At 33.8% G+C, this 14,011-nt stretch overlaps 1 protein-coding gene across 2 annotated transcripts in view; it reads left to right on the top strand.

Moving 5' to 3' along the window:
- Positions 1-13,589, top strand: part of syt7b (synaptotagmin VIIb) — a 92,068-nt gene extending 78,479 nt beyond the window's left edge. For both annotated transcript variants that reach the window (XM_058078754.1, XM_058078755.1), the window contains 5 exons: positions 4,884-5,151; positions 5,220-5,389; positions 8,306-8,420; positions 10,050-10,249; positions 12,972-13,589. In XM_058078754.1, coding sequence (XP_057934737.1) covers positions 4,884-5,151; positions 5,220-5,389; positions 8,306-8,420; positions 10,050-10,249; positions 12,972-13,076 — 858 coding nt within the window. In that variant the 3' untranslated portion in view covers positions 13,077-13,589. The remainder of the gene's footprint in view (positions 1-4,883; positions 5,152-5,219; positions 5,390-8,305; positions 8,421-10,049; positions 10,250-12,971) is intronic.
- The last annotated feature ends 422 nt before the right edge of the window (positions 13,590-14,011 follow it).

The raw sequence follows: 14,011 nt of genomic DNA, 5'->3' as shown, positions 1-14,011 counted from the left end.
TGTTCTTTTGCAACCAATTACTGAAGTGGGCTGAATACGGTCCTTCATCTCGGGTGTCTGGCTCGAGGCGGCAAAGCCATAACTACCTGTTGTGCTCCACAGGTGGCTCATTTGTCTTTGAGTGACGGACGGCACACTTGGAGGGGAAAAACACAGGGGGATTTCTTTTTTTTTTTTTTTTTCATCCTTGTCAATGACTATTATTTGCAATGCTTTTTTTATACAAATCCATGTCCTTATGAGAGACACGATGATAATCAACAGTAGAACAGGGGGAAGTTTCAGGAAAATATCAGCTCCCAACTAGAAAAGGGAGAAAACCAGTTTTTGTGCAAAGAAACGTTTCACTTTGATACAAATATTTAGCGTTTACCAACATAATACAAAAAAGGGGTTGTTTTAAAAAAATATATTATTATTATCATTATTATTACTATTATTACTGTTATTATTGTTACTATACTATTCTAACATGGAACCTACCAAAAGAAAAAAGTTTGTTTCTACATTTTTCCGTTCTTTAGTAATCGGCAATAAAACATGGGAAAGTTTCAGAAAAGGGAGAAAACCAGTTTTTGTGCAAAGAAACGTTTCACTTTGACACAAATATTTAGCTTTTACCAATATAATACAAAAAAGGGGTTGTTTAAAAAAACAATTTATTATTATTATCATTATTATTATTATTAATATTACTGTTATTATTGTTACTATACTATTCTAACATGGAACCTACCAAAAGAAAAAAGTTTGTTTCTACGTTTTTCCGTTCTTTAGTAATTGGCAATAGAACATGGGGAAAGTTTCAGGAAAATATCGGCTCCCAACTAAAAAAGGAAGAAAACCAGTTTTTGTGCAAAGAAACGTTTCACTTTGACACAAATATTTAGCTTTTGCGTCTATACCAACATAACACAAAAAAGGGATTGTTTAAAAAATAATAATTATCATTATTATTATCATTATTATAATAATTACTATTATTACTATTATTATTGTTACTATACTATTCTAACATGGAACCTACCAAAAGAAAAAAGTTTGTTTCTACGTTTTTCCGTTCTTTAGTAATCGGCAATAGAACATGGGAAAGTTTCAGGGAAATATCAGCTCCCAACTAGAAAAGGGAGAAAACCAGTTTTTGTGCAAAGAAACGTTTCACTTTGACACAAATATTTAGCTTTTACCAACATAATACAAAAAAGGGGTTGTTTTAAAAAATATATATTATTATTATCATTATTATTATTATTATTACTATTATTACTGTTATTATTGTTACTATACTATTCTAACATGGAACCTACCAAAAGAAAAAAGTTTGTTTCTACGTTTTTCCGTTCTTTAGTAATCGGCAATAGAACATGGGAAAGTTTCAGGAAAATATGAGCTCCCAACTAGAAAAGGGAGAAAAACATTTTATTATTATTATCATTATTATTATTATTATTATTATTATTATTATTATTATTATTATAACACTACTATACTACTCTAACATAAAAAAATAAAAATAATAATAATAATAATGATCATTATTGTTATTGTTATTGTTATTGTTATTGTTATTGTTATTGTTATTGTTATTGTTATTGTTATTATTATTATTATTATTACTATTCTAACATGGAAGCTACCAAAAGAAAAAAGTTTGTTTCTACGTTTTTCCGTTCTTTAGTAATCGGCAATAGAACATGGGAAAGTTTCAGGAAAATATCAGTTCCCAACTAAAAAAGGGAGAAAAACATTTTATTATTATTATCATTATTATTATTATTATTATTATAATAACACTATTATACTACTCTAACATAAAAAAAAATAATAATAATAATGATCATTATTGTTATTGTTATTGTTATTGTTATTGTTATTGTTATTGTTATTGTTATTGTTATTGTTATTATTATTATTATTATTATTATTATTATTATTACTATTCTAACATGGAAGCTACCAAAAGAAAAAAGTTTGTTTCTACGTTTTTCCGTTCTTTAGTAATCGGCAATAGAACATGGGAAAGTTTCAGGAAAATATCAGTTCCCAACTAAAAAAGGGAGAAAAACATTTTATTATTATTATCATTATTATTATTATTATTATTATAATAACACTATTATACTACTCTAACATAAAAAAAAATAATAATAATAATGATCATTATTGTTATTGTTATTGTTATTGTTATTGTTATTGTTATTGTTATTATTATTATTATTATTATTATTATTATTATTACTATTCTAACATGGAAGCTACCAAAAGAAAAAAGTTTGTTTCTACGTTTTTCCGTTCTTTAGTAATCGGCAATAGAACATGGGAAAGTTTCAGGAAAATATCAGTTCCCAACTAAAAAAGGAAGAAAAACTGCTTTTGCATGAGTGGAGACTTGTCATCATCTCTTTAGGCTTCTTCCGCAAAAAAAAAAACCAAAAACATAGAGGTTGTATACATTTTTAGTTGGGATCCAAAAACGTACGTATAAATCCATATTTGGTATCGAATGAATCTGCACTTTAAGCATCATGGGAAGTGTAGTTCTTTTTGTTATGTATTATTATTATTTAAGCCGCAGGGTTCAAAGCCTGTGAAAAGCCGGAATTTATGGTATGAGTATTTATTAATAATATTTTTTACGGTTGTAGCTCTGATGTAGAAAATAATCCTTAATAATTCACTTTTGCATTTTGGTCTTGGTGGGTTTTTGTTTTTCAGGAAAAAAAAAACAAACAAACCATAATCTCCTGTGGTTTGGGTTTTGGATTTCAGCAAAAATAATCTTCAACGGCAGCATGAGAAGGTTTGATGCCGAGGCACAAATGTGTGTGTGTGTGTGTGTGTATTGGCGGAGTTATTTTTAGGCTTAGGAGTGAATAATGGAAAGTGATCACATTCAGCAAAGGAGAATAAGGTCAAGCCGTGGATGTCTGGAATGTGTGTGGAAAGTATGGAATTGGATATTAAATATTTGGGACCGGCTTTTTTGAGTGATGTCCCCCGAGCTCTTCTCCTGCGTATTTTCACTGGATTTCTCCGCCTCCGTCAGTCAGTCAGAGGGTATCGGTGTACTAGCAGATAATCGGCCCCCGTTGTTGCGACACGGTCAAACGCACTCGCCCTCGGTCATGTGACGAGACATTAGGCCGTTTTTTGCGTTTACGATCAATACGGACGTTTTCAGGAGACTTGATTACGATCACGCCACATTAGCGTCACCTGTCACCTTGAATCTGACTTACAGCGCAGAATCAGTTACGGGGGACGAGTGGTTAGCATGTGAATATTTTGTGATATTAAGTGGTAAACAAGGGATTGTTTTAGTTTAAGTGCAATATTGTATGAAAACCAAGGCATCTTTTGAAACCAAAGCTTTGGGAAACCGAAGTTTGAGTTTAGCAGAATATTTAGTAATATTAAGTGGTAAACAAGGGATTGTTTTAGTTTAAGTGCAGTATTGTATGAAAACCAAGGCATCTTTTGAAACCAAAGCGTCGCAAAACCGAGGTTAGACTTTAGTAGAATATTTTGAAGTAATATTTTTGGAGCCCCCATTTCCTTAAGCTCACCTGTGACCCTGAACAGGATAGGCAGTAGAAAACTTTGAGGATCAACTACCATAAACGAGGATTGTTTTAGTTTAAGTCCAATATTGTATGAAAACCAAGGCACCTTTTGAAACCAAAGCTTCGCGAAACCAAGGTTTGACTTTAGTAGAATATTTTTAAGTGATATTTTTGGATCCCCCATTTCCTTAAGATCACCGGTGACCCTGAACAGGATAGGCAGTAGAAAACTTTGCGGATCAACTGCCATAAACAAGGATTGTTTTAGTTTAAGTCCAATATTGTATGAAAACCAAGGCATCTTTTGAAACCAAAGCTTTGGGAAACCAAAGTTTGAGTTTAGCAGAATATTTAGTAATATTAAGTGGTAAACATAGGGTTTGTTTTAGTTTAAGTGCAGTATTGTATGAAAACCAAGGCATCTTTTGAAACTAAAGCGTCGCAAAACCGAGGTTTGACTTTAGTAGAATATTTTGAAGTAATATTTTTGGAGCCCCCATTTCCTTAAGCTCACCGGTGACCCTGAACAGGATAGGCAGTAGAAAACTTTGAGGATCAACTACCATAAACGAGGATTGTTTTAGTTTAAGTCCAATATTGTATGAAAACCAAGGCATCTTTTGAAACCAAAGCTTTGGGAAACCGAAGTTTGAGTTTAGCAGAATATTTAGTAATATTAAGTGGTAAACAAGGGATTGCTTTAGTTTAAGTCAAATATTGTATGAAAACCAAGGCATAATTTTCAACCAAAACCAAATCTTATGAAACCAAAGCTTGGGGAAACCGAGGTTTGACTTTAGTAAAATATTTTTAGGTGATATTTTTGGAGCCCCCATTTCCTTAAGATGACCGGTGACCCTGAACAGGATAGGCAGTAGAAAACTTTGAGGATCAACTGCCATATACAAGGGATTGCTTTAGTTTAAGTCCAATATTGTATGAAAACCAAGGCATCTTTTGAAACCAAAGCTTCACGAAACCGAGGTTTGACTTTAGTAGAATATTTTTAAGTGATATTTTTGGATCCCCCATTTCCTTAAGATCACCGGTGACCCTGAACAGGTTAGGCAGTAGAAAACTTTGAGGATCAACTGCCATAAATGAGGATTGTTTTAGTTTAAGTCCAATATTGTATGAAAACCAAGGCATCTTTTGAAACCAGAGCTTTGGGAAACCGAGGTTTGAGTTTAGTAGAATATTTTTTTCAAGTGATCTTTTTGGATGGCCCATTTCCTTCATGACCCTGAACAGGATAGGCAGTAGAAAATGAATCGATGTGACGAAGGCATGAAGTTTGAAAAGAGTCTCGGTCTCTCCCAGTTGTCTCCAGGCTCGGAAGAGGACGACCACGAGGGTCCGGTGTGTGAGAAGTTGGGCCGCATTCAGTTCAGCGTGGGCTACAGCTTCCAGGACTCCACCCTCACGGTCAAAATCCTCAAGGGCCAGGATTTGCCCGCTAAGGACTTCTCCGGTACTTCTGATCCTTTCGTCAAACTCTACCTGCTGCCTGACAAGAAGCACAAACTGGAGACCAAAGTCAAGAGGAAGAATCTGAACCCGCACTGGAATGAGACCTTTCTCTTCGAAGGTTCGGCCGACACATCGTTTTGTTTGCTTCGCCTTTTTGGTGCATCTGTGTATTCCTTCCCACCGCAGGGTTCCCCTTTGAGAAGGTGGTCCAGAGAACCCTATACCTGCAGGTTCTGGATTACGACCGCTTCAGCAGGAACGACCCCATAGGTGAGGTGTCCATCCCCCTCAACAAACTGGACCTGGCCAACATGCAAACTTTCTGGAAGGAGCTGAAACCATGCAGCGACGGCAGCGTGAGTAAAGGGAAGGAAAGAGGTGGCAGAAGGGATGGAGTGGGTGGGGGGAGGGGACAAAATGGAGCCTAATGGCTGATGTCATGGCTGGCTGCTGTGACAGTCCTGTGGGGGGGGGGGCGTGGAAGGGAATGCTGAACGTTGACAGGTTGGTGGATTGAACACAGAGCAGCGGGGAAGATGTTTAAGTCCAATATTGTATGGAAACCAAGGCATCATTTTCAACCAAAACCAAAGCTTGGGGAAACCGAGGTTAGAGTTTAGCAGAATATTTTTTATTTTTTTGGACCCCCCCATTTCCGTAAGGTCACCGGTGACCCTGAACACGATAAGCAGTAGAAAACTTTGAGGATCAACTGCCATAAACGAGGGATTGTTTTAGTTTAAGTGCAATATTATATGAAAACTAAGGCATAATTTTAACCAAAACCAAAGCTCGGGCAAACCGAGGTTAGAGTTTATTTTTAAGTGATATTTTTGGATCCCCCATTTCCTTAAGATCACCGGTGACCCTGAACAGCATAGGCAGTAGAAAACTTTGAGGATCAACTGCCATAAATGAGGGATTGTTTTAGTTTAAGTCCAATATTGTATGAAAACCAAGGCATCATTTTTAACCAAAACCAAATCTTATCAAACCAAAGCTTCGGGAAACCGAGGTTTGAGTTTAGTAGAATATTTTGTAATATTAAGTGGTAAACAAGGGATTGTTTAGTTTAAGTGCAATATTGTATGAAAACCAAGGCATCTTTTGAAACCAAAGCCTTGCGAAACCGAGGTTTGACTTTAGTAAAATTATTTTTAGGCGATATTTTTGGAGCCCCCATTTCCTTAAGATGACCGGTGACCCTGAACAGGATAGGCAGTAGAAAGGATCAACTGCCATAAACAAGGGATTGCTTTAGTTTAAGTCCAATATTGTATGAAAACCAAGGCATATTTTGAAACCAAAGCTTCGCAAAACCAAGTTTTGACTTGAGTAAAATATTTTTAGGTGATATTTTTGGAGCCCCCATTTCCTTAAGATGACCGGTGACCCTAAACAGGATAGGCAGTAGAAAACTTCGAGGATCAACTGCCATAAACAAGGAATTGCTTTAGTTTAAGTCCAATATTGTATGAAAACCAAGGCATATTTTGAAACCAAAGCTTCGGGAAACCGAGGTTTGACTTTAGTAGAATATTTTGTGATATTAAGTGGTAAACAAGGGATTGCTTTAGTTTAAGTCCAATATTGTATGAAAACCAAGGCATATTTTGAAACCAAACCTTCGCGAAACCAAGGTTTGACTTTAGTAGAATATTTTTAAGTGATATTTTTGGAGCCCCCATTTCCTTAAGAGCACTGGTGACCCTGAACAGGATAGGCAGTAGAAAACTTTGACGATCAACTGCCATAAACGAGGGATTGTTTTAGTTTAAGTGCAATATTTTATGAAAACCAAGGCATAATTTTCAACCAAAACCAAAGCTTGGGGAAACCGAGGTTAGAGTTTAGTAGAATATTTTTAAGTGATATTTTTGAAGCCCCCATTTCCTTAAGATGACCGGTGACCCTGAACAGGATAGGAAGTCAAAACTTTGACGATCGACTGCCATAAACGATGGATTGTTTTCGTTTAAGTCCAATATTGTATGAAAACCAAGGCATCTTTTGAAACCAAAGCCTCGCGAAACCAAGGTTTGACTTTAGTAGAATATTTTGTGATATTAAGATTAATATATGCCTTTATTAAGTGGTAAACAAGGGATTGCTTTAGTTTAAGTGCAATATTGTATGAAAACCAAGGCATTATTTTCAACCAAAACCAAATCTTATGAAACCAAAGCTTGGGGAAACCGAGGTTAGAGTTTAGTAGAATATTTTTTTTTTTCGACCCCCCATTTCTTTAAGATCATCGGTGACCCTGAACACAATAGGCAGTAGAAAACTTTGAGGATCAACTGCCATAAACAATGGATTGCTTTAGTTTAAGTCCAATATTGTATGAAAACCAAGGCATATTTTGAAACCAAAGCTTCGGGAAACCGAGGTTTGACTTTAGTAGAATATTTTGTGATATTAAGTGGTAAACAAGGGATTGCTTTAGTTTAAGTGCAATATTGTATGAAAACCAAGGCATCATTTTCAACCAAAACCAAATCTTATGAAACCAAAGCTTGGGGAAACCGAGGTTAGAGTTTAGTAGAATATTTTTGATTTTTTTGGACCCCCCATTTCTTTAAGATCACCGGTGACCCTGAACAGGATAGGCAGTAGAAAACTTTGAGGATGAACTGCTTTAGTTTAAGTCCAATATTGTATGAAAACCAAGGCATTTGACTTTAGTAGAATATTTTGAAGTGATATTTTTGGAGCCCCCATTTCCTTAAGATCACCGGTGACCCTGAACAGGATAGGCAGTAGAAAACTTTGAGGATCAACTGCCATAAACAAGGGATTGCTTTAGTTTAAGTCCAATATTGTATGAAAACCAAGGCATCTTTTGAAACCAAAGCTTCGCAAAACCGAGGTTTGACTTTAGTAGAATATTTTGAAGTGATATTTTTGGAGCCCCCATTTCCTAAAGCTAGGCAGTAGGAAACTTTGACGATCAACTGCCATAAACAAGGGATTGCTTTAGTTTAAGTCCAATATTGTATGAAAACCAAGGCATCTTTTGAAACCAAAGCTTCGGGAAACCGAGGTTTGAGTTTAGTACCCCAGACCCCCCATTTCCTTCATGGCTGATGTCATTGCTGGCTGCTGTGACAGTCCGGCGGGGGAGGGGGGCGTGGAAGGGAATGCTGAACGTTGACAGGTTGGTGGATTGAACACAGAGCAGCGGGGAAGACGATTATAAAATAAAGGAGTGACGAGTGTGTTGAGTGTTTTGTGTGTGTGTGTGTGTGTGTGTGTGTGTGTGATTTCTCCAGGGGAGCCGAGGGGATCTGTTGGTGTCTCTGTGCTACAATCCCACCGCCAACACCATCACTGTGAGCATCGTGAAAGCCCGCAACCTCAAAGCCATGGACATCGGAGGCACTTCTGGTACACGCCCGTCGGTCGCTATACGTGAACTTCACATGCACGGCAAAAATTGACCCAAAATAGTAGCGTTCTTTGTTTTGCTATTTGTGTTAGCTTTGATGTTGCTATCTCTTTTCTTAATGGGTCACAAAGACCCGACAACAAAGCAATGATTTGGCATCCAATTTGTTTCTTAGCTGCAGGGGATCCTCGTTAGGCTTTCTTGTCCAGGAAAAAAATGGTTTTAATAGGTTTTTTTAATTGTTTTTTGCTGGTAAAAAATGGTAAAAAAAAAAAAAAAACCTCAAGAGAATTCATTTTAAAAATATAATTTTTTTCTATAATTTATTTATTATGGTTTATATTATTTTTGCTGATGTACATCTGTTTTTTTATAATAATATAAATATACAATAAATATAAATAGAAATATGCTAATTCATACATTATGTTTAATTGTATTTATATTAGGGATAGGCTGCACGGTAGTCGAGTGGTTAGCGTGCAGGCCACACAGCTAGGAAACACAAGTTTGATTCCACCCTCGGCCATCTCTGTGTGAATTTTGCATGTTCTATATATATATATATATATATGTATATATTTTTTTTACAAATTTGTAATTAAACAAAACAATGTATTTTTATTATAAAATATTATATAATAAATATACAAACATATTAAAGTTATTATAAATTATATAAATTGTATAACAAGCAATAAATTGCCAATATAATGAATAAAACTAATATACAAAATATAACTGTATTAACAAATGTAAATGATGCAATATATTTAATATTGATATAATAGAATGATAACTATGGTAAACAATTAAAAAAAATAACCTACACGATATAAATAATAAACAGTACATAATAAAAATGTGTAAATATGGTGTGTATTATTGGTGTAACATATTAATAATAAAAATATAATAGCTTATATATTTATATATATATATATATATATTGTCTTTATATAACATATATAACATATATAATATATATAATATAATATATATATATAATAACATAATAATAATTATGATTATTTTATTATATTATATTTTATTATATAATATTATAATAGTATAATAATAACATATATAAAAATATATTATATATATACATATATATAGATATATATTTACAAATTTATAATTAAACAAAACAATGTATTTTTATTATAAAATATTATATAATAAATATACAAAATATAATGAATAAAACTAATATACAAAATATAAATACAAAATTAACAAATGTAAATGATGCAATATAAATAATAAAGTACATAATAAAAATGTGTAAATATGGTGTATATTATTGGTGTAACATATTATTAATAAAAAAAATCTAATATTTTATATTTATATTTATATATATACTGTCTTTATATAACATATATAATATATCATAACATAATAATAATAATAAATATTATTTTATTATATTATATAATATTATAATAGTATAATACTAACATATATTATACGTATACAAATATTATAGACATATATATATATAACAAAAAGCCTTCTTAGTTCTACTTTTCTATATACAAAAGGCACTGCATGTACTATATGTACATGTATATATGTAGTACACATAGTCGGTATATGAATGTAGTACATATTCCTGTCCCCAGACCCGTACGTGAAAGTGTGGTTGATGCACAAGGACAAGCGAGTGGAGAAGAAGAAGACGGTGGTCATGAAGCGCTGCCTCAATCCCGTCTTCAACGAGTCGTTTCCCTTCGACGTGCCGGCCCACGTGCTGAGGGAGACCACCATCATCATCACCGTCATGGACAAGGACAGGCTCAGTCGCAATGATGTCATCGGAAAGGTATCTCCTTCCCTCTCATTCGCTCCTTCCTTGTGTGTATTTTGGACTCGGCGTCCCTCCTCGGTCCAGCTGGTCTCTACTGGCCCCTGCTGGTCCCTGCTGGTCTGGACCAGGCAGCCTCTCAGCTGTTGATTCTGACCTTGAGCGGGGGAGATATGTCGCCCGAGGCGTAACGATGCCTATTTTTGGAACTCTGGAGACAATAATATGAACGTTAAAATTAAATCTGGGATTGGAACCGGCAACAATCAGGTTGGGATCTCCATCGAGGCTGGCCACAGTAAAAGGATTTAGACAAAACAGGTTTATTGTCTTATATGTCTTATTTTATCTAATTTACTGGGTAACAGTAGTGTAAAGGTGACTATAGGGGTGTTATTTCATGTCTGGAGAGCTCTAATATTAATAAAATCATATTTAGAAGGTCATAAACAGGTTTCTTGTTTTATAAGTTGTCTTATTTTCTCTGATTTACTCTACTATATTGGGTAATGGGATTGTAAAGGTGACTATAGGGGTGTTATTTCATGTCTGGAGGGCTCTAATATTAATAAAATCCTATTTAGAAGATCATAAACAGGTTTGTTGTTTTATACGTTGTCTTATTTTCTCTGATTTACTCTACTATATTGGGTAATGGGATTGTAAAGGTGACTATAGGGGTGTTATTTCATGTCTGGAGAGCTCTAATATTAATTAGATCATATTTAGAAGGTCATAAAGAGGTTTATTGTTTTATACTTTGTCTTATTTTCTCTGATTTACTCTACTATATTGGGTAATGGGATTGTAAAGGTGACTATAGGGGTGTTATTTCATGTCTGGAGAGCTCTAATATTAATAAAATCATATTTAGAAGATCATAAACAGTTTTATTATTTTATACTTTGTCATATTTTCTCTGATTTACTCTACTATATTGGGTAATAGGAGTATAAAGGTGACTATAGGGGTGTTATTTCATGTCTGGAGAGCTCTAATATTAATTAAATCATATTTAGAAGGTCATAAACAGGTTTATCGTTTTATACGTTGTCTTATTTTCTCTGATTTACTCTACTATATTGGGTAACAGTAGTGTAAAGGTGACTATAGGGGTGTTATTTCATGCCTGGAGGGCTCTAATATTAATTAAATCATATTTACAAGGTCATAAACAAGTTTATTTTTTTATACTTTGTCTTATTTTCTCTGATTTACTCTACTATATTGGGTAATGGTATCGTAAAGGTGACTATAGGGGTGTTATTTCATGTCTGGAGAGCTCTAATATTAATAAAATCATATTTAGAAGATCATAAACAGTTTTATTATTTTATACTTTGTCATATTTTCTCTGATTTACTCTACTATATTGGGTAATAGGAGTATAAAGGTGACTATAGGGGTGTTATTTCATGTCTGGAGAGCTCTAATATTAATAAAATCATATTTAGAAGGTCATAAACAGTTTTATTATTTTATACTTTGTCATATTTTCTCTGATTTACTCTACTATATTGGGTAATGGGATTGTAAAGGTGACTATAGGGGTGTTATTCCATGTCTGGAGGGCTCTAATATTAATAAAATCCTATTTAGAAGATCATAAACAGTTTTATTATTTTATACTTTGTCATATTTTCTCTGATTTACTCTACTATATTGAGTAACAGTCGTGTAAAGGTGACTATAGGGGTGTTATTTCATGTCTGGAGAGCTCTAATAATAATTAAATCATATTTACAAGGTCATAAACAGGTTTGTTGTTTTATACGTTGTCTTATTTTCTCTGATTTACTCTACTATATTGGGTAATGGGATTGTAAAGGTGACTATAGGGGTGTTATTTCATGTCTGGAGAGCTCTAATATTAATTCAATCATATTTAGAAGGTCATAAAGAGGTTTATTGTTTTATACTTTGTCTTATTTTCTCTGATTTACTCTACTATATTGGGTAACAGTAGTGTAAAGGTGACTATAGGGGTGTTATTTCATGTCTGGAGAGCTCTAATATTAATTAAATCATATTTAGAAGGTCATAAATAGGTTTATTGTTTTATACTTTGTCTTATTTTCTCTGATTTACTCTACTATATTGGGTAATAGGATTGTAACGGTGACTATAGGGGTGTTATGTCATCTCTAGAGGCCTCTAATAATTTATTTATTAATCTATTTATAGGCTCATAAACAGCTTTATGCTTTTATTTGACTCATTTTTTTTATGTCTACTTTGATGGATAATAGGAGTGTAAAGGTGACTATAGGGGTGTTATTTAATGCCTGGAGGGCTCTAATATGAATTAAATCATATATGGAAGGTCGTAAACAGGTTTGTTGTCTTATACGTCTTATTTTCTCTGATTTACTCTACGATATTGGGTAACAGGATTGTAAAGGTGACTATAGGGGTGTTATGTCATCTCTAGAGGGCTCTAATAATGTTTAAAAAACCCTATTTATAGGGTCATAAACAGGTTTGTGACTTATATTATTTTACTATATTGGATAATAGGAGTGTAAAGTGACTATAGGGGTGTTATTCCATGTCTATGGCGCTCTAATAATGTTTTTTAAAAAAGCGTATTTCATGTCACAAACAGGTTTACTGTCTTATATGACTGATTTTCTCTTATATTATCTCTATATTGGGTAAAAGGAGTGTAAAGGTGACTATAGGGGTGTTATATCACGTCGAGAGGGCTCTAATGTTAAAAAAATGTCTTTCCTCCTCACAGATTTACCTCTCCTGGAAGAGCGGCCCCGCCGAGGTAAAACACTGGAAAGACATGATGGGTCGCCCTCGCACTGCCGTGGCCCAGTGGCACGCACTCAAGGCCTGAGGGACCAAATCCGACCCCCCCCCCCCACCCCCCCACCTGGGCTCCAGACGGTGTGCGTCACCTCTTTGTTCTCAGGCCTCTTTTACTCCTTAGATATCAGCCCTTGTCGAGGTGGGAGATTATGTTTGACCCTTGACCCCACCCCCTCTCATGCCTTCGCCTTTACCTGTATTTGATGTCCACTCTCTTCCTCCTTGTTATGGAAGCCCATTTCCACAGCCGAGAGGAAAAAAAATATCCAGAGTATCCCAAAAAAAAATATCCTATTTGGCTGAGTTATGAGATAAAATGTGGAAATTATGAGACGAAAAGTCAAAATGATGAGATAAAAAGTCATGAGATTAAGAAAAATAATTAGGAGGAAAAATTGCAAATTAAAAAAGTATATATTCTGAGCTAAAAAGTCAGTAATTAAAAAAAAATAAAAGAAATCAAAATTATGAGGTAAAAAAAATCAAAATTGTGAAAAAAATCATAATTATGAAATAAAAGTACAAAATTGCAACCAAAAAATACAAAATTGAGAAGAAAAAAAATGAAATCCCAACTTTGAGAGTCAAAATTATAAGATGAGAAGTCAAAATATTGAGATAAAAAGTCAATTATGAGATTAAAAAAAAAATAAATGAAAAGAAATCAAAATTACGAGATAAAAAGTCATAATTTTGAGATAAAAAGCATAATTATCGTAACTTTGTATCTCATAATTTGGACTTTTTATCATTTCAAATTATGTATCTCATGATTTCATCTCATATTTATGACTTTTTATGTCATAATTTTGAATGTTGTTTCACAATTATGACTTTTTATAATTCATTCATTCATTCCGCTCATCCTCGAAAAGTTTTAGATTAGATGAAAAGTCCCGACTTTTTTTTTCGACAATTTCAACTTTTTATCTCATCATTTCACCCCAATTTTTGTAATAATTG

This window comes from Doryrhamphus excisus, chromosome 7, assembly GCF_030265055.1.
Source record: "Doryrhamphus excisus isolate RoL2022-K1 chromosome 7, RoL_Dexc_1.0, whole genome shotgun sequence".
Taxonomy (NCBI): Eukaryota; Metazoa; Chordata; class Actinopteri; order Syngnathiformes; family Syngnathidae; genus Doryrhamphus; species Doryrhamphus excisus.
Note: the sequence above shows the minus strand (reverse complement) of the source record. Positions and strands in the feature narration are given on the sequence as shown.